The sequence below is a fragment of the Xiphophorus hellerii genome, chromosome 12 (genome assembly GCF_003331165.1).
Source record: "Xiphophorus hellerii strain 12219 chromosome 12, Xiphophorus_hellerii-4.1, whole genome shotgun sequence".
Taxonomy (NCBI): Eukaryota; Metazoa; Chordata; class Actinopteri; order Cyprinodontiformes; family Poeciliidae; genus Xiphophorus; species Xiphophorus hellerii.
This window is the reverse complement of record NC_045683.1, coordinates 34099994-34120553: the sequence shown is the minus strand read 5'-3', so window position 1 is coordinate 34120553 and position 20560 is coordinate 34099994. Positions and strand designations below refer to the sequence as shown.

Sequence of the window (20560 nt, the reverse complement as noted above, 5' to 3'; positions counted from 1 at the left end):
GTGAGAATCCCATTCTTTGATTTCTCCAGTGCCTTCAACACCATCCAGCCTCTGCTACTGGGTGAGAAGCTGCGGAGGATGGGTGTCAACGACTCAGTGATCTCCTGGGTGACTGACTACTTGACAGGCAGGCCACAGTTTGTCCGTCTGGGCAGTGTCCTGTCTGATGTGGTGGTCAGTGACGTAGGAGCTCCACAGGGAACTGTGCTTTCTCCCTTTCTCTTCACCTTATACACCACTGATTTCCAGTACAATTCTGAGTCATGTCACCTACAGAAGTTTTCTGATGACTCAGCGGTTGTCGGGTGTATAGGGGATGGAGGGGAGGGGGAGTACAGGACACTGGTGGACAGCTTTGTGGAGTGGTCTGAGCAGAATCACCTGAGGCTCAACATTAGTAAGACCAGAGAGATGGTGATTGACTTCAGAAGGAAGAAGACATCTTCACGGCCACTGAAGATCAAAGGGGAAGTGGTGGAGGATTACAAATACCTGGGAGTTGTAATCGGCAACAGACTGGACTGGGCATCTAACACTGACGCTGTGTGCAAGAAGGGGATGAGCAGACTCTATTTTTTAAGGAAGCTGAGATCCTTCAAAGTGTGCAGCAAGATGTTGGAGACCTTTTATCACAGTGTTGTTGCCGGCGCCATCTTCTTTGCTGCTGTGTGTTGGGGAAGCAGCATCAGAGCCAGCGACTCTAATAGACTGGACAAAATCATCAGGAAAGCTGGCTCTGTACTGGGACTAAGGCTGGAGTCCCTGGAAACAGTGGTGGAGAGGAGGACACTGAAGAAGGTTCTGTCTATTATGGACAATAAACAGCACCCTCTCCACCACATAGTGGACAGACAGCGGAGCACCTTCTCACATAGGCTGCTCCAGCTCCGCTGTCGTAGGGACAGATACAGGAAATCCTTCCTGCCACATGCCATCTCACTGTACAATAAAAGCTAAATCATTGTTCTGCACTAATCAGTCCAATTTTGCACAACTGCACTGTGGCACACTTGCTGTACATATATTTACATATACATATCTGCATTTTTTAAAAATCTTTGCAAGGACTTCTCTAAGTTGCTTTTTATATTAACAGCATTTTATATTTTTACAATTCATAGCATTTTATATTTTATTTTTATTTTTTATTTTATCTACAACTACTACTCAGTGGTAGTGTTATTGTGTCTTGTCTCTATGCTGTAACTGCGAAGTAATTTCCCTGCTGGGATGAATAAAGTACTTCTATTCTATTCTATTCTATTCTATTTTGGCTTCCTTACAGATCTGAATGAACTGTGATTCACAGTGGCGCAGTTGGTAGCACTGTTGCCTTGCAGCAAGAAGGTCCTTGGTTCAATTCCCAGCCGGGGTCTTTCTGCATGGAGTTTGCATGTTCTCCCTGTGCATGCGTGGGTTCTCTCCGGGTACTCCGGCTTCCTCTGTTCCGACTGTTAGGTTAATCGGTCTATCTAAATTCTCCCTAGGGGTGAGTGTGTGTGTGTGTGTGAGTGGTTGTTTGTCCTGTATGTCTTTGTGTTGCCCTGCGACAGACTGGCGACCTGTCCAGGGTGAACCCCGCCTCTCGCCCGGAACGTAGCTGGAGATAGACACCAGCAACCCTCCCAACCCCATTAGGGACAAAGGGTGAACAGAAAATGGATGGATGATTCAGTTAACAAATAATAGATTGCTAAATTAGCTGATGACTTTCTGGTAATTGATTTTTTTTTTTTACATTTTTTGACCCAGTCTTAATTTCTTAATTTGGATTTTATTCCAAAACCACCAAATTGCATTAGAATAAAACAATGTTATCTGGTCCTGCTCTCAGTCGGAGCTTTCACTGACTTATGTTGAGATTTCACCCACCTGTTGTTCCCACACAGAATGGGCTGCAGTCCTGCCCACAGCTGAACAAAAGCTGAGAACTGGGAGTGAGGATTCTCTTCTCCCTCTTTCTTCTCTTCGCCCTCCGCCCCCTCTTCTCCGTCTTCTCTGGGAACATCTGTTGTGTTGATGCTGCATGTGGTGGCGTTCAGAGACCACGTTCCGTTGCTCGGGGATACTGGGTTTTGCCCGGCACATGCTCCTTTGGGCAGCAGGCGGGCCAGTCCAGACAGTAGGTCCACGTCCTTCAGGAGCCTCTCCACATCAGCCAGGTCCTTCAGCAGGGCACCCAGCTGGGACTGGGACAGGGGGGCCATAGGGTCGGCCTGCTCCACATGAAGCAACAGAGTCACACTTTGGTCAAGTAAAATAACATTTAAAATTCAATACAATTTTTTTTTCTTGGAGGAGAAATGCTTTGTTCTGTTACTTTTTACATGATGCAAAAATCTATATTATTCTTCTGTTACAGTTAAATTGTTTTGTCAGGTTTTCTTTTACTCAATAAAATCAGGACAATCAGGGATTGCAGACTGATATCTTCATTCGTTCCATAAGCCTGACACTTTGTTAAATGAAACTGTCACACAAAAACATTGATTTGTGGACTGAGCATCTAGTGAGGTCAGAAAACGCCAAAAACATTTCCCTCTGCACAAATAGAAAACAGAACTGTTTTTTATCCAGATAGCAAGATGTTTCCCCTTTGCTTTATGGAAATGGCCACCTGCTGCCTTCTGTACACAAAGCTAATAAGTCCCAGATAGCACACGATGGTAATTCAACATTGAATGGTTGAGTTTAGGTTGAGGTCGACAATTGACGGTGGATTAACCATCAATCATCCAATTCTAGCCAAGTAATCAATGTTGAAGAGATGTCATTGAATCAATGTTGTTTTGTGGTTGAAATCTAATGATTGAAATGCCAACATCTAATCCAGTGTTTTTCAACACTAGTCCTCAAGACACACTGACCTACAGGTTTTAGGTATTTCTCTAATTCAGCACACAGGATTTCAATTGATGGCTGAATAACAGGGTTTTGCTGAATTGGAAACATGCAGGTCAGCTTGCCTTAAGGACCATGGTTGGGAAAAAACTGGTAATCAATTTTGAATCAAAGTATGCTGTTTGTCACCCCTCTTCCCCACATCTACCATCCCTTTTCCCCCTCCCCCCTTTGCCATTGCTTCTATCATGAATATAGATTAGCAAAAATCCCAACAAATTTTTGCTAATCTATATTAGCAAAAATATAGATTAGCTATGAATTTCCAGCATTGCCCACTGGAAATACTGCTACTTCCAGTGGGCGCTGGAAGTAAGACCCATAATCGTTTCCACAGTAAGCCAACCAGGAATAAGGTGGATAAAAGTGCTGGGTTTGAGGCGGGCCTCCTCCTTAGCACGGTTCCAAGATGGCCGCTACAAGGACACACCCACAAGGTAACAAACGTTTCACAGTCAAAGGATCATATACACACACTCCAGAATTTTTTGACTCTATGATTGCCGATCTCCGACTCATCCCAGAGATCTCCAGAACACCGGAGGCTGCTCAATTCTCCCGGCCGGGTGGAAGTGTACGCAGGCCGCGATGAGAACGTAAACAAAGGCGGGGTAAGCGTGGAGGGGTGCGAGCTAGGCTAAAGCTAACACCACACCGGCTCCCTTTACCCAGCATTTTCCACGCCAATGTCCGTTCTCTGGCTAATAAAATGGATGAGTTACGACTATCCATCACGAGTGACAGACGGATTATGGACTCAAATGTCATGTTTTTCACCGAAACATGGCTAAACAGCAGCTGCCCGGACAATGCTATCCAGCTAAGTGGACGAGCCGAGCCGACAGGACAGCAGATGACTCCGGCAAGACCAGAGGCGGAGGTTTGTGCATTTATATTAACAAAGCTTGGTGCACAGACTCTGCTACTACCGAGAGTCACTGCTCACAGAATGTGGAGTTTTTAATGGTCAAATGCAGACCTTATTACCTCCCAAGGGAATTCACCTCCATCATCCTCACTGCCGTGTACACCCCCCCCTCCCTACCTCGGATGCTAATGCCAAGCTAGCCATGAAAGAACTCTATGCGGCTATTAGCAAACACCAAACCAAATACCCCGAGGCTGCTTTTATTGTTGCAGGTGATTTCAATCACTCCAACTTGAAGACAGTTCTTCCCAGAGCACGTTCTGCCCAGCCTACGGACCAGAACCACCGGGCACCGGAACAGCTTCTTTCCCGCAGCTGTCACGCTTTTGAACGCCTCCTGACATAAAACATAAACTATAAGGACTGTACTCCCCTATCCTCTCATACAACAATAACACATGGACTATCCTCACACACACACACATCACGGACTGTTTTCTTCACACACACATACAACCTGTAAATTTTATCTGCCATTATTTATCTATAATCCATTCCCTAACATTCTTGTATAATCTGTGCATATAGCTCCCATATTTATATTTATATTTATACACAATATCTATATCTCTTGCTATAACCCCATATAGTCCATACATACATAGTCTTGTACACCTGTAAATAAATATTTATATCTCGTAGAGCACTTCTGGATAGATGCAAACTACATCTCGTTGCTTGTACTTGTGACAGTGCAATGACAATAAAGTTGAATTCTATTCTATTCTATAACTGCTACACTACGCTGCAGCTTGATGGGTAAATGTAATATATGTCAACTAACATTAAGATAAATATTAATGAATATTCATTAGCTCGTCCTTAATAATTTAACTGAGTGTACATGGGCAACTGTACGGTGTTTGTTCTCAGACATATAACCAGTGCACTATTTAATATTTCAATGACTTTCAAAATTTTTGAAATGTTTATCATCTTTCTATCCGGCGTCTTCCTCACTCTTAGTTTTTCAGCTGCTGCTCAGCAGTTTGACCCAAAGCTGGCTGTCAAGGAAACCGTCAAGAAGTGGCTTCATTGAGGGAGGAAAGCGCCAAAGAGCCAAAGTGACACCAACCAGAGTCAAAGTTGGGTTACCCCAACAGTATGAACTGTATGGACGCTGTTCTTCCATGGACAATAGACTGTTGTTCTGACAGTCAAAAAGGAGTCAAATATGTTTACAGATCTATCCCTGTTTTCCTAAATAATGTAATATTAATACCATGTTATCATTTTTAATCTCGTGTAAACACACTTTTGGAAATATGTTAATGTAATATAATTTTGAACGACAATACCCATTGAAGAAACTTTTAATGGTATGTTATGATGTAGACCTGTCAGACCAAATAATGTACATGAATCAACATTGATTCCTTAGCTTTCATTCAATATAAAATCAACCCAAATGTGCATGTAGCTCTGCATTCAGATGATTGTTGAATTAATATTGATAAAGTGTCAGTAAAGGTTGAAACCCTAACACTGATTCAACCACTTTCAATTTTGTTTCAATGTCAGGCTTCAAAGTGGATTAAATGTTTCTGCCTAATGTTCTTTCACTCATATTTTGCTATCTGGGGTGTCTTATAATGTAACAATAGATGCTAATATATTTTAATTCACAGAAACATGAATGTAACTGTCAGATTCTTTAAACTGACTAAACAATCTTCATTCAGTTTGTTAGAATAGACAAGCATTCATTTAATTCCATGTGACAAAATCAGTCCAGTTCTAACAGACAGGAAGTACCTTGTCAGCGACACTTTGAGTGTTGATCTGCTCTCGTAGCTCCTTGCTCAGCTGTCTGAATCGCTCTGACCTTTGACCCTCCTCTTGGCTACACATTAGGCTGTGATATGCCTGCAGTGCAGACTGCTGCTTCTCAGAAACCAGCAGAATCTTCCTGAGCTGAATGTCGCCACGCTCCCCACAGGTCAGGAACTGCAGCATGGATCCAGTCAAGAGAACTCCCTGGAAAAACATTTGATCTGCTAGCAGGTAATGTAGAAAATAATCACACATCAGCTCTTCTATTTCTGTGTGGATCTGCTCTGTCATGCATGCTCTGCATGAGTGATTGCTGTAAAGTCAAAGACAACGCAAGTGATTCCTGCTGCTAATTTATTTAAGAAAAGGTGGAAACCATTGATTACATATTTGGAACTGACATTATAGCGTGTAAATAATTAGGCCCGAGCAGCAAAGCGCTGCGAAGGCCTATTGTTTTCATACTGTTTCTTATTATTTTTCTTCCACCCATTTTGGGGGCCTTTTTGGGGACTTTATCATATTCAAAAACTCACCAAACTTGGCGGACGTGTCAAACCTGTTTAAAAATTTTGTATTTTTTTGTATTTGTATATCGCAAAAAAACCCGGCTCAACGGCGCCACATAGCAATTTTCAAAAGACCCTCTGCTACTCCCTTACTTCATCGTAGAGACATGAAATTTGGTCCACTTGTAGAGCTCACCAATATGTTCAGAAATTACAATTAATGTCATAGTGCAAGTATCACAGGAAGTCGGCCATTTTGGATTGAAGGTCCGATTTCGACCCCATTTCTGCCGTTTACAGCAGAAATGGGCTGTAAACGGCCCATTTCTGTGGCGAAGTGACGCGGCGTGGCGAAGTGACCTGTAACGCCGTTGCCATACGTTTGCCTCTAGATTCTACATATTTTGACCGAGCTGCACCAAACTTAGCATGAGTGATCCTGGTGGGATGCCTGACGATACTATATCATCATAGTCTGACGTCATCTAAGCCCCGCCCACTTCCAACAGGAAGTCACCTGTTTTTTCTGCTGTATGTGTTACTTTTACTGTATTTTTTATATGGACTTAATGCAGTGCAAACTGACATAAATGATAATATGATGAACTCTGTCAATGCTCGCTGCTGGCTGAACTGTGTGGGCATGGCCAAATGGCGAATATCAGTCCCTTGCCATATTTATACGATTGTCTTTAAATCACACATGGATCATCCGATTGGCACCAAACTCCATATGTAAGACCTTTGTTCACCTCTATAGAGCCCAACAGAATTGAAATGTAATTTGACTCCACTGTGCCCCCTAAGTTAATACATCAGCTGTATCTCCTCGCTGCATGGACCGATCTGCACCAGATTTTTTGTGAGTCGTCAGGGAGCGCTGCCGAACGCATTCATGTGTTATCGCCTGGTGGATGGGCAGGGAAAATGCGTGACAGCTTCTGTGGTGGCGAGTGGGCGGCCGTGCTGGAAACTGCGTGAGAGCTTCTGCAGTGGCTGGGGGGCGGCGGTGTGGTAACCCCCGCGGTGATAGATAGGCCGGAGCGGCGCTCCGTACGAGGCTGCTCACAGCTTTAATTTTGTTTGTGTTCAACTAATATATTTACCAGTCAATATCTAGACATAAGTTCTATGAGGAATATCTTCCCTTTATCTGATTTATTATTATTGTTATTATATAATTATTAAATACGAGAACAAAGTGACAGAGAAGCCCAGTTCTGTTACACATCTATCCACATAATTTAGTTTTTAGAAGTAAAGAAATCATGTTGGTAAAAGCTTGGCCTGAGTTAATGTCAGAATGGTACAGAGAAAATGTTAGAAATACCTGGTCTCACCTCTAGGTGAATGAGGGAAATGCATGAGAAAAGATGAGCATACCTCCAGCTCCTGGATCCCCTGAAGCTGCTCGGCCCGGCTGCCAGAGGCGGCCGACAGGCCCAGCGCCCAGGATATGATCTGGACCACAGCCTTCCTGTTTGCTGCTCTCCCTGTATCTTCACCTCCATCCATACTCTGAACACCACCCAGCAGCTTCTCCTGCAGCACCAGGTGATGGAGAGGTGTTCATCAAAAGCATGAAGTGTTGAAGTTTATTTCACTCTGGCATATAATAAGAAGAACTAAAAATGAAGAACTCTTCATCATAACTTGGTCAGAGGAAAAACAATTCTCAAGTCCATTCAGTGAAGCGCTGCCAAGCAGCTGTGCCTGTCCTTCTCCCATGAGCCGGACCTTGATGATCTGATGCTCACCTTAATCTGCAGAAGTTTGTCTGCAGGTTTCTTATTGAGGAGTTTTGGTCCATGAATCCAGCTGGTTGGCCCTCCACTATCGAAGATCAGACTGTACACCTAAAGCAGCCATATAGAGAGCAAGAATGATTTGTAATGAAGATGGCAACTCTTCAGTTAGTCATTTTTATTATGGATGTTTGGCGTAACTGCCATCAAATCAGAATAAAAATTGCATATCAGCAATCATTAAGGATATTCCTTCACAAAATAAGGAATTTTTTCTGCTAGCAGCTGTCTACTGAAGATGTTCTGGTGCTTCGTAGAACTTTTAACGCCATGCACTGCAAGGTTCTAAGACGCTTTGGAAGAGAGACAGGACAACAGCATCACACATCCTCCAGGTTCATACTAGTGTAACACACAGCTACATCAGTGGTGCTGAGCTGCTCTTCCACATATTCAGCTTTGTTTCACCAGTGTTTGGTCCAGCCACAAAGCTGAGAGAAACGGCTCTCTGTGTCACTTTATATTTAAACCCCAAAGAAATAGAAAGTCATAGATTGCCAAATAAAAGTTCCTATAAATTTTGATCAATTTTAAAAAGTATGATTTAATTTAGGAACACTCTTACGTTACATTTAATTTAAAGGATACCAAAAAGCTTGTCACTGACTGTTTTGTTAAAACATTTCTTTCTTTACATGATTTTTTTCCTCAGAATAAATGTATTCAAATTAGAGTTTGAGTTTTTATTGCAGATTTTGGCACTGCATTTTCAGGCTTTTAGGCTCCAATAAATGTCACATGCCATGCAGCTCTAATCATAATGCTAAACTATTTCAGCTGATTGGGTTTAAAATATAATTTTATCATCTGAAGGAGAAATCCATAGTATTAAAATGACTAACTTTGTTTCTAAAACTTCTATTTCACACACGTTCCAGACGCTGTAAATGTTCCACCCACCATTTAAAGAGTGCAACCCTACCACAAACAGACTTTTTAAATGTAAAAGTTTAGAAAACTGACACAGAGCAACAGGAGGAGCCCAACAGGAAGTGAACCTGCAGCTGAAGGTTGGAAATTTGCTCTTGGGTCATACAAGTCAAGTAAAAACGAAATGACAGATACTAATCTTCATTAAAATGGACAGTTCCCATTTTTTGTAGTATCTCTCTTCAACATATATTAAAAATCATGGCTCATATTTTCTATCAATCAATAGAAAATATGAGCATGACAAAGTCATGCAACATAGAATCAACAATCATAACATTACATCAAGTCAAGTGCCTTCATTAAAGTTTTAATTAATTATGTTTCAAAAGCAACTCTAAACAGGTGGGTTTTTAGTCTACATTTGTAGGCACTCAGTGTTTCAGTTGTTTGCAGTTTTCTGGAAGTTTGTTCCAGATTTGTGATGCATAGAAGCTGAATGCTGCTTCTCCATGTTTGGTTCTGGTTCTGGGGATGCAGAGCAGAACCAGAAGACCTGAGATGTTTGAAAAGTTGATACAACAACAACAGATCTTTAATATATTGTGGTGCTAAACCATTCAGTGATTTATAAACTAACAGTATTTTATAGTTTATTCTCTGAGCTACAGGGAGCCAGTGGAAGGACTTTAAAACTGGGGTGATGTGCTCCATCTTCCTGGTTTTAGTCAGAACAGCAGCTGCAGCGTTCTGGATCAGCTGCAGCTGGAGGATTGATTTGTTGGGCAGACCTGTGAAGACGCTGCTGCAGTAATCAATGCGACTAAAGATGAACACATGGATGAGTTTCTCTAGATCTAGCTGAGACATTAGTCCTCTAATCCTGGAAATGTTCTTCAGAATGCCGACTAGTTATGGTAGCTAATCTTACTTCCTGTTATAACTTGAGCAAATGGGATCATGTAGATATTGAATAAGAGGGGTCCTAGGATTGTACCTTGGGGTACCCCACATGTGGCTTCTGTCCGCTTCGATGAGAAGTTTCCTATTGAAACAAAGAAATCCCTATTGTTCATGTAACAATAGGGTTGAGTTCTGGACCAGAGAGTCCAACCCAACTCTCCAGTCGTTTCAGGAATATGTCATGGTCAACAGGGTCAAAAGCTGCACTGAGGTCTAACAGAACCACCGCTGTATTTCTTCCACAGTCTGTGTTTTTATGGATATCATTAAACACTTTGACTAGGCCAGTCTCTGTGCTGTGGTGAGACCAGAAACCAGACTGTAAGACGTCAAAGCAGTTGGTTATCATTAGGAAGCCATTTAACTGTTCAAACAGCTTTTTCAATAACTTTGCTGATGAATGGGAGGTTGGAGGTCGGCCTGTAATTCTGCAGTAGTGATTTGTCCAGATTGTTCTTTTTTTATCAGTGGTTTGACACCTGCTGATTTTAAAGCTTGAAGGAAAACATCTGATGAGAGTGACGAGTTTACTATTTGGACCAGATCATTAGCAATGATAGCCAGGAACTTCTTAAAGAAATGTGTACTTAGGATATCCAGACAGCATTAGCTTGAGCTTAATTGACTTATAATTTCTTCTAGGCTTTTATAATTAAGTAGTTGAAATTGGGTAATTTTCCTTGTATTTGTTTTGTTTGGGCATAGCATTGCTACTGGATTTACAGTGGATGTGCAGATTAATCCTCTGATTTTTTAAATTTTCTCTGAAAAGAAGCTGGAAAACTTGTTGCAGGGGCATTAGATTGAAATTCAGGCAGAAATGTCATTGGAGGGATTGTAAACCTGTCAACTGTTGCAAATAAAGCTGGAGCATTCTAGCTTAAATGTGGCATGCATGTTTCAGCAGTTTATTCCATCATGGCTTCTTTCCCTGATGTTTTCCTCTGCATCATATCCCCTGGTTGGTTACAGAGAGATTTGATAATAAAGAACTTTCTCATGAAACCTAACTAGAGAAAATGAACTGCAATAAACAAACATCAAAATTTCAGTTTTTAGGAGTGGAATGTTGGCATGCTTATGTTTGGACTATCTTTTAAATCATGTCATGTGTTTGTTCAGAAATAATGAAGCCATCCTGATCCAATCCAGTGTGATATTCCAGTTACAGATGAACAGAAGGAAGTTCCCGAGGTTATGAGTATGCAGTCATGTTACCTGGTATCAGTGTGATGCAGTAATATTGACTCACCTCTTGGAGGTTCACTGAGCTGTTGAGCAGCGTGCTAGCTGTGGCGTTGGAGAGGGAAAGATTCCTGACTAAGAACTGCTGGAAACCTTCCTGGTTCTTCAACACACCAGCCAGTGGGAAGCCTTCACACACACCCCAACACACGCGCACACACATACACACACATGTTAAAGCTGAGCTTCCTGTACAAGTTATTAATGAGCATTGATATATTGGCATTTTTAAAGTTATGTGTTCTATACAGGGCCGGACTTAGGAGGGTGTGGGCCCCTGGGCTTGAGCCAAGGTGCGGGCCCTACTTAATCATTGCTATACAGTTCCATATATATATATATATCCCTGATTTCCTTCCCTTTGGGTGGTCGGCGCTTGGCCGTGACTTACTTGTGGAACCGAACCTATCCACAAACCTTATCTACCTACAGGGTCGCAAAAATCAGCCACTGTTCACCATGAGAGGCTGATGGACAGTCCCAAGCACCAGGTCATTTCTCTATGCAAGGTTTACAACAGTCACTCTGTGACTGCCAACTTTTTTGCTATATTTTGCACACACACGTACAAAAAAATTTCAGCAAGTCAGATTTTTAAAGCTCGTGATCAGCCAGAAAATTGCTACCGGTGCACCTTTAATGAATGTAAAGATCAGTACTACAAACAAAATATACTTAGTGGTTATTAAAGAAATACTTGAACATCTTGAGTATGTCTATTCAACAGAGCTTTCCTAAGGAAGAAAAATTGGACAATGTTCTCTATCCATCCTCTATGTACAGTATTTATTTATCCTTCTTCATTTCTATCTTTATCTGCTTGTCTTTGGAACAAAAAATGCACTGTTGCATGAAAGTGTTGTACTGGGTGTGTTTATTTCCTTCTAGTGGGTCTGCCGATAGAGGGAAAGTAGCTTCTAAATTGGCTACTATCAATTGTAGCAACCTGCGCCACTCCAATATGCTTGTATCATATTGAGCATGAGGGCCAGAGGTAAGGCAAAGGCAGCAGGACAAAACCAGTCTGTTCCTTCAGGTAAGAAAACTCCAAGAAGATTATCAATCAGTTGGATCAGTTTGGAGGCATGTCTGAACAGCTGGACCTTTGGTGAGCTTAGTTATCATGCTCCATGTGGAGCTGAGGGAATCTGGAGTAAACAACACCACCGGTGAAAACCATCTACTAATGTGGTTACACATTAAGTCATGAGATTCAGTAACAACAGTAATGATGGCAGAGTCACCAAGACAACATCAGTCACACTGAGAAGCTGGATTTCCAACTGACTAGCCAGTTAGAAACAAAAAACTCTTATCTGGTCAGTGAATGCACCATACCTAAGAGTTAGCAGGTCAGTGGCGATACTCTGTGGAGTATATGTTGCTACTGAAGGGAAGAGGCTCAGTGTTAGCTATAGTTAGCAACAGTGAGGAGGTTAAAAAGTGGGAGGAAAAACCAAAGATGTTTAAAGAGGAACTACTGTATATTGTCATGGAGACCATTTGGTTCAGGATGCTGCTACTGAACGCTAGAACGCAGCATGTGACTGTTAGCTCTAGCTCAGAAAGCTCAGAAAGAGGAGGTCTCTTAGAAGAGGGGATGGAGTGACTACGGGTTAGAGTTAGGGTTAGGGCCCAGATGTCACTGAAGACCGAGTGCATTCCAGCAAATCTGTTTTCTTTAATCCTTTTGACTTTTGTCATGGAACATACTGGACTGACTGACAGCTGACAGACTGATACTAGAGCAACTACATTGCTCTAGTGCAGGGGTCAGCAACCTTTTGAGACTGGGAGCTACTTCACGGGTCCAGAGTAACACGAAGGGCTACTTGTTTGATACAGACAAATTTTCTTGGCTCAGCTTTTATAACAATAGTATATATACGTATATATATGATTACATGCTGCCTGATCATATTAATGCTAGGGACTACTGACAATAGTTATCAGTAATAATTTACCATGGCAGCTATGGTTAATTACTATTATGTGATCAGAAGTTCTTAGTTCAGAGTGATGAGTGGAGTTTGAATCTCCCATAGTTCTAAGAGCCCGCCTGAGCTTTTTACAGTGTGCAGTTCTGGCGAGTCGCCGGTTTATTAGCTTTTTTTGTGGTTTCGCAAACTTAAAAGCTGACGGGTCACCTGTTGGCTGACACCAGCAGATGTCGGAAAAAAAATGTCCGACAGATTGGAAGGTACGTACAAAACTATCACTGCACCTGACCTGCAAGAGCACAACCACCTTTCCAACGCGCATCATGTGTGCGTCGCACAAAAGCCGCACAAACCTAAACCACTAAAGCAGCACACCCTTTTTTTTTCGTTTTTTTTTTTTTTTTTTACACAAACGATGTTAAATATTAAAGACATGGAAGCAAAGCCTACCCGTGAGATCCACGGAAAGAAGAGTATGTTGCTTCCCAGGTTCAGGTAGCGTCAGACATCCAAAGGAGGAGAAGGTGAAGCAACAATGTTTGCTTAATTTTTACTCTTTTGGGCAATGTTTCCACTAGATTAAATTGTTTAAGTCGCAGTCTTAGAGCGATGCTCAGGAAGAGCGGCAGATGTCAGCTAACGGGTGACCCATCAGCTCTCCAGTTCGGGAAACATCAAAGAAGCTCCAGAACCACACATGGTAAAAAGCTCAACCGGCATCCAAACCGCTCTTAGAACTACGGGACGTTCAAACTCTGCTCATTCATTTTTAGCTTACAGAAAAAGCGCCAAGCCGCCAAATAAACAAAAGCAAACTGACCAATAAGATTTAAGCTTTGGCGTGCCCTTTGACCCCGACAGACTCAGATGTGTGCTACAAGATGTTTTGACACATAAGATCTTTTTTTTTCTCCACAATTTTGTTAATTGTAAAGAGGGTTCGATAATAAAAATTTCAGAAATTATTCTTTTCTTTTTTTACTTCAAGGAAAATCTTAAGGTAGGCAGAGTGTGCAGCCGTACAGCTGCAGGCGCTGCTGCCCTCCGATAAAATCCTGCAGGCGTCTGAGCATAGTTCTGAACTTTAACCATCAAAAAAGAGATTTACGCATAAAGCAATTTATTTAAAAAATTTGTTATAATTTACTTTAAAAAAAAATCTAAATATAAACAAATGTTATTAATTCAATGTAAAAATATTAAATTAAATAATTTCTTTGGCAGTGCTCCCTAATGATATTTTTAGAACTTGCTCCACAGGCGACTGACAACGTCCCCTCGGGAGAAAGGGTGCCCGCGGGCACCGTGTTGGTGACCCCTGCTCTAGTGTTTGGAAGATGTGGGGAGCTGTTGGGTTCCAATATTTAATTCAAACAGTAAGGTTCACATAGACCAGACTGGGACTGGTTTCCTGCTTTCCAGTAGATTCATCTGTGCAGAAAGCTGCTGATGTGGCTTAAAGTCTAAGACTTTAAGTCTAGACTTAAAGTCTAAGTCTTTACTTAGACTTGCTCAATATGACCAAATGTTCCAGTTTTTGACGTAATATTACATGATATGGGCTTCACCTCAGTTATTCAGTTTCTTATCAGTAAATGATTTTGTGAAAAGGGCTGCTAACACCTTTTTTAACAATGAAAGCCTAATTTTGCTGCTTTGGGTGAAGAATATGTAACTGTTATAAACATCTCAATGAGCAATGAAAACACCTAAAGGACAGATTGTATCTGGGCTCCACTTCTGGATCCAGCTCTGTCAGTCAGTGGGAGGCGTCAGCATGGTTCTGAGGGCAGAGCTCTGTGAAAACACTCGGACCTGTTCTAGCAGAAGGAATCCCGTCCTGGAGGTTAAAGAATGAAGCTTGTTATTGGTAAGAGTGAAGCTGAAGCGAGTCAGACCTTGGCTGCTGTTGAAGCCGTAGTCGGGCGGTAAAGGTGCAGCGCTGAGGCTCTCCAGGTGCTGCTGCAGGGTCTCCAGATCCTGACCCAAACCCGGTCTGTCAGATGTGAAGAGGCGGTTCTGTTCAACCACTTCACTGATTCGCTCCAACAGCTGAGTCACTCTGGAACCAGATGGATATGAAACACGGTCAGGTCCTGGTTCCAATCAAACGTAACAGTTTACAGTCTGACCCCATCATGACATTCTTCACTTCTCGTTTGTCTTGTTAATGTAATTACTTTGACCAGTCCTGCCAGGATTTTACAATTGTTATGATTATTTGCAATCAAAATCACTCATCTTGCAGTGCTATTTAAGAAATATTTGCAAAGAATTTTGCAGTAATTTTCCCCTACTCATGGAGAACAAAGGGATTCTGATGTGCTCTGTTCTTATGTTTAAGGGTAAATATTAATGTCAAGTTCACGGTTTAGAACTTGACATTGAGTTACTGGATGTTTTCTCACTGGCTTTCATGTCCAGTGTTTTATCTAGGGCTGGAACTAAGGATTATTTTAGTATTTGTTTATTCTATCAATTATTCTGATGATTAATGGATAAAAAATTGGCACATTCTGCATATTTTTCAATTAAGCATTTAAGCCCATTTTAGACAATATTAGCAATGCACTAAAACACAAATAAACAATTCAATTCCTTTTTAAATCAGAAAATGAACATTTTATTTCCTAAGATGCAATAAGCATTCATTTAGTGAAAATGTTTATGTTGGCTTCATTACTGCTCTGACTGTGTTGCTCTTTCAGCAAATGACCTGTTTATGTGTGTGTGACTCCAATTAATGATTAATCAATTACTAAATTAGTTCAATTCAATAATCAATTAATTACAATTTGTCTGATTAATCGTTTCAATCCTAGTTTTGTGATAAAGTCACCTCTGTGGTGAAACCAAGCAGCAAATCAGCAACATTTTCCATCCAGATTTAAATCCTATTAGAATTTCACCTTTTCAATTCATTTAACAAATACTTTGATTATATCATGGTCGTATTTAACAGCTGATCAGTTCACTTTTGGTGAAAGCTTTTCTGATAGTGGTACTTACTGCTAAAAAGACAATCAAACACAAAGTAACTCAGGAATGTTTAAGAGCAAATCCTGTGCTCCGTTCTACTCACGTAGAATTCTTATACTGCAGGAATCCAAACTCATCCCTCTGTCCATCTGGGCACAGCGACTGCATGATGGGAATGATGCCGGCTGAGGTGAGTGGGGCGGCACTGTAAAAAGCTTGGTGGAAGAAAGAAGCAAAAAAAGATGGCGGAATAAAAAGAGTGAAAAGCCAGAGATAAAGGAAGAAGAGTGGTAGACAAGGAGGTGGTGATCAGAGTTAGAAATAGATCAAGTAAAACTGGTCTTATCGTGAAATGTTCAATTAGACAGTAATGAAAAAACACAGAAAGTTTCTGTGCTTGTGTTAGAAAGAAGGAAGTGGTGAGAGAGGCTCCTGCATGTCAGCGCTGCATTTAGACACCATTTCTCATTGTTCAACATAAATAGCCTCCATTTTTCAGAAACACTGGATGAAGCAGCTCTCAGCAGGACAAAGCCCCTGAAATTTTACTTCTTGCCAATAGCACCTTGTTTCCATGGCAACTGTCATGGTTTCTTGTGAACAAGCATCCTTTTTATCTGACCACAAAAACACTTTTTATTGTTCCCCAGCTCACTCTTCCGTCTCATCTACATGAGCTACCCAGAACTTTGATAGAAATGGGAAATCTGCTGCTGCACATAGAGCGGTGCAGAGGCAGCTCTGGATGGAAGAATGCAAAAAGCAGAAGTGAAGACCGTCTGTATCCCTGGGAAAGATGTGAAAAGAACAAAGGTCTCTTCCTGAGCTTCTTCAATAAGCTTTCTACAGACTTTAGGTCTGGGGCAGGAGGTTCAATAGTGTCTGGTGAACCATTTCTGTGTTGATTTGGTCATGAGTGTTAGATCATTATTCAGCTGACAGCCTCAAAAACGACCTATTTACACTTCACCAAACTCTTACTTAAAAGCTCATACAAGTAGTAAGTGCTGCTGAGAACCACATTTAGAACAATAAGGGCTCATTGGCTGGAGGTGCCAGATCCCAAAGAAAAGAAATTTACTTATGCAGTAATCACAGTACATTTATAGGTAGACCTATAACAAAACATCCCATGTGAGATGACTCCACATTGGTCCCAAAAGGATGTATTTTGAGTGTTGCTTATATCAATAAAAATGTAACCATTTTAAAACAGTTATATAAGGTGCAATGTTTGCTGTTAAACATGCATTCATTCATAACTCTGAGCCCTGGGCCGACGCCCCTGGAAGAACCAGGTGATGTCCTTCACACTGATGGCGTTCAGGGCCATGTGGAAGGGAAACCGGCCCCCAGCATCCCAGAGCTTTCACCTGCCTTGCCATCCCTAATAAATATGGCTCCTCCTCTGCACAGTGACAGCAGCCAGGAGAAATGGGTTTCTGTTTTATATAACATGAGCACAAAGTTATGGAAAACTCATAAACTTAATAGAAACTTTGACCACAACTAATAAAATTACATATAATAACAAATAAATCTCTCAGTCACATAATAAATCCTTCACCCAGGACACAAACTGTTTGTACTGCTACAATCAGGGAAAAGGTACAGACACAGTGAACAACCACCTAGCTAAAAAACAGCTTTTTCTCCAAGAGCTGTGAAATCACACACACTCTTATGCAGCTCCCTCAGGACTGATTAAGACTTGATTTATCACTGTAGGTACCCCTCCAATTTCATTAGGTTCTAGAAATATGACTAATAAAAATCTTATGTCTGTCATTTTGTCACTATTGTACCACGTTTACTTTACAACAAAACTATTATCTCCTGACATGGTTTTCCATGTATTCCAGGCTGATTAAATGTATGCTAACTAATGGTTGGATTTTTGCATAAGCTGCTGCAATATATAAAGCATGGCTTTTAACACATTTACTTAGCATGCCACTCCATGTGATGATACTGTATGTTACATAGTTAACCTTTTGTAGAAACTATCAGCAGGCTGACATGGGTCCTCTTTGACCATCCAGGTGGGAATTCAGGATAAGTACAGAAAATGAATCCATCATCAGTAGAATAGAAAGACATTATGAGTTTTCATCCTGCTGAGTGGAACAGAGTTAAACAAACTGGAGAGTAGGTAGCACACCACAGGATGGTACTAGAGCCAGCACTGGTCCATCAAAACACACTGCTGCTTTAAACAGTCACATCAAAGTTATTTAGAAAAGTGATGGAGAATATGATGTTCAACAAATGTTCAAAGAGGAAGTTTGGTGGCCAGCAGTTTTTTAGACCTAGTCGGAGTTCTTGTTTCTGGACACAAAGTTTATTTCTACGTTTAGATGACTCAAACCATTCATAATAAAAACACAACAAATGAACAGTTAAAGCTGCCAGCTGGTGCATCTTTCTTGTAGTGTGGTGAAGTTTTCTGAGCTCCACAGTGAACCTCATCACTTTAGACTTCCTCCATGTAGGGCTGCACTCTGGTCTTTTACATAAGTAGTGGAAAGCAGAAAGTTGCAGTGTGAGATGAGGAAGTTCATGCACTGGCTCCGTTACCATCCTGACACCAAGACGAGACTCAGAGGGACCTGCAGTAATCAGAGCTGCTACAGTCGGTCGTTCAGCAAGCACAGACCAGCTTAAAGGCAAGAAATCTTGTTTGTAAGTTATCACATAAAAAAACAGCTTCTGCTGTGGTTAAAACATGAAAAAACATTTATTCAGTTGGAGCAACAGTCTGTTCTTGTACAGAAAATGAAATGAAAACAGCAGTTACATAAAATTTTGTGATTGTTTTCATATTGTTTAAAGTTACTTCTGTGTCTGATTTATCAGCCTGATTCCAAATCCTTCACAGGAATAAAGGCGTCTGCATCACAAAGGAAATATCTGGAGTAAAAACAACAAATGGATCATGACAAGTGTTTTAGAAGGTTGTATGGTTCTATTGCAAGTGATGAGTTGGAGGACTTCTCCCTCATCAGAAAGCTTCCAGTGCTAAACTTGAATAGTTTGGTGTTTCTCCACTGACAGCAGCAGCTGTTGTCAGTGGCTGAACCAACCAGGCTCATGGAGATCCACAACCAATCAAAACATTGTGAGTGCCATTTTTAAAACTTTGTAGCATTGCCCCTGAAACTCCTGAGCCTCAACATTCACAAAAAGTTGGATTAGCTGAGGAATGACATGAGCTCCCCGTCTCTTCAGATTAGAGCTGAAGTACAGTAGGTCGATGTGTCGCACAAAGCAGCAGCAACCGCATCCGTCAGCCAGTTAGGGTTAGCCTTTTATTAAACACTTCTGGTCTCAAATCATCTGGTGGGCGTACCGAATCTCACTCCAACCCCACTGAGAGACTGGCACTGCTCTTGGTGGGAAGTCCCTGATTGCCATCCGGTTGTTCATGTATGAAGACTGGAAACAGTTTGAACTGTCAGAGTTTAGACCAGGTGGGGACAGAAAATTCTCCCTGATGCTCTGAGGCTAAACTGAAACTTCACACAAAGTTTGGACTTCTGTTGCTACTTTAAACCTTCTAACTCACAAACAACATTATTTTTATGTTGCACTATAGACAAAAGCTTGCTGTGTTGCTGAATGACCGATTTTTGCAAATTCAAGGTTCAACATTTAGTACAAAGATACACAATGAGATAAAGACACACAGGTAGAGGAGGATAGCACATCCTGATTCATGTGTCTCATCACCAGGGACAGTTTTCTGTTCATTACACACTTACACACTGCTCCATCCAACAGGTTGGGAACATGCATCATGCACAGGAACGAAAAGAACCGTGGACAGACAGAGAGAAACAAAGGAAGAACAGCAGACAGAAGGTAGAGGGAAGATGAGAGAACAAAAACAAAGGTGCATCAACTGGATGCTACTGTTCAACTAGTTCCAGCAACAGGGGGCGCTCCAGGGAACCAAAGTTAAAAAGAATCCGGTAAGTATTGATCTGAACAAAAGGGTGGTGACAAGATATGTCACATCACTAAATTACATACAACTGAAACCAGAAATGTAGCTACACTGACATAAGAGACACAGAAGTCTTTTTTCCTCATTGCCTGAGGATAATTCAGAACAAACTTCTCTATGCCAAAAGAAATCAGCCAAAATATCAGGAGGAGGACTGAAGGGCTGCACCAGTTTGGCTCATCCTTAGTAACAACTTCCGGATATCTGACGGTGAAGCATCCGTCAGGATTCCAGCAAATTAATGGCAAAAACTCTAAAGGTTTGGTCCAAGTCATACAGTTCAAAGGCAGTACTATACTGAGGAAATGTACCTAAACTTCTGATTTTGAAGATATTCATAAATAAATCTTGCATGTTATTTATCTAATTAGTGAGCGTTTAACAAATACAAATAATTTTGGTAATTTTAACTGATCTAAACAGTTTCATTTCAGATAGGGAGAAAAGGGCATATGTAAACTTCTGGTTTCAACTGTAAGCAAACAATGAAAAGATCAAATAAAAGATATGGTTAGACAACAATGTGCTTACAGAACACACATGCTAAATATAACTGAACAGCAATATACTGTAGGTCAGTATAAACGTAGAGAGTAAAAACCTGCAAGTAAAACTGTTGTCTGTACAGTCACACACACACA

The 20560-nt window shown here is 41.2% G+C and overlaps 1 protein-coding gene across 6 annotated transcripts in view; it reads right to left on the bottom strand.

Annotated features, from left to right (window-relative positions):
• The window catches only part of abca2 (ATP-binding cassette, sub-family A (ABC1), member 2), a 180724-nt gene that overhangs the window by 135495 nt on the left and 24669 nt on the right, over positions 1 to 20560 (bottom strand). For 5 of the 6 annotated variants that reach the window (XM_032577521.1, XM_032577517.1, XM_032577518.1 and 2 more), the window contains 7 exons: positions 16017 to 16128; positions 14833 to 14996; positions 11002 to 11123; positions 7869 to 7967; positions 7495 to 7653; positions 5585 to 5806; positions 1873 to 2231 (listed from right to left, as the gene is read on the bottom strand). In XM_032577521.1, the coding sequence (XP_032433412.1) occupies positions 1873 to 2231; positions 5585 to 5806; positions 7495 to 7653; positions 7869 to 7967; positions 11002 to 11123; positions 14833 to 14996; positions 16017 to 16128 (1237 nt within the window). The remainder of the gene's footprint in view (positions 1 to 1872; positions 2232 to 5584; positions 5807 to 7494; positions 7654 to 7868; positions 7968 to 11001; positions 11124 to 14832; positions 14997 to 16016; positions 16129 to 20560) is intronic. The other variant, XM_032577519.1, reaches the window with a different exon arrangement.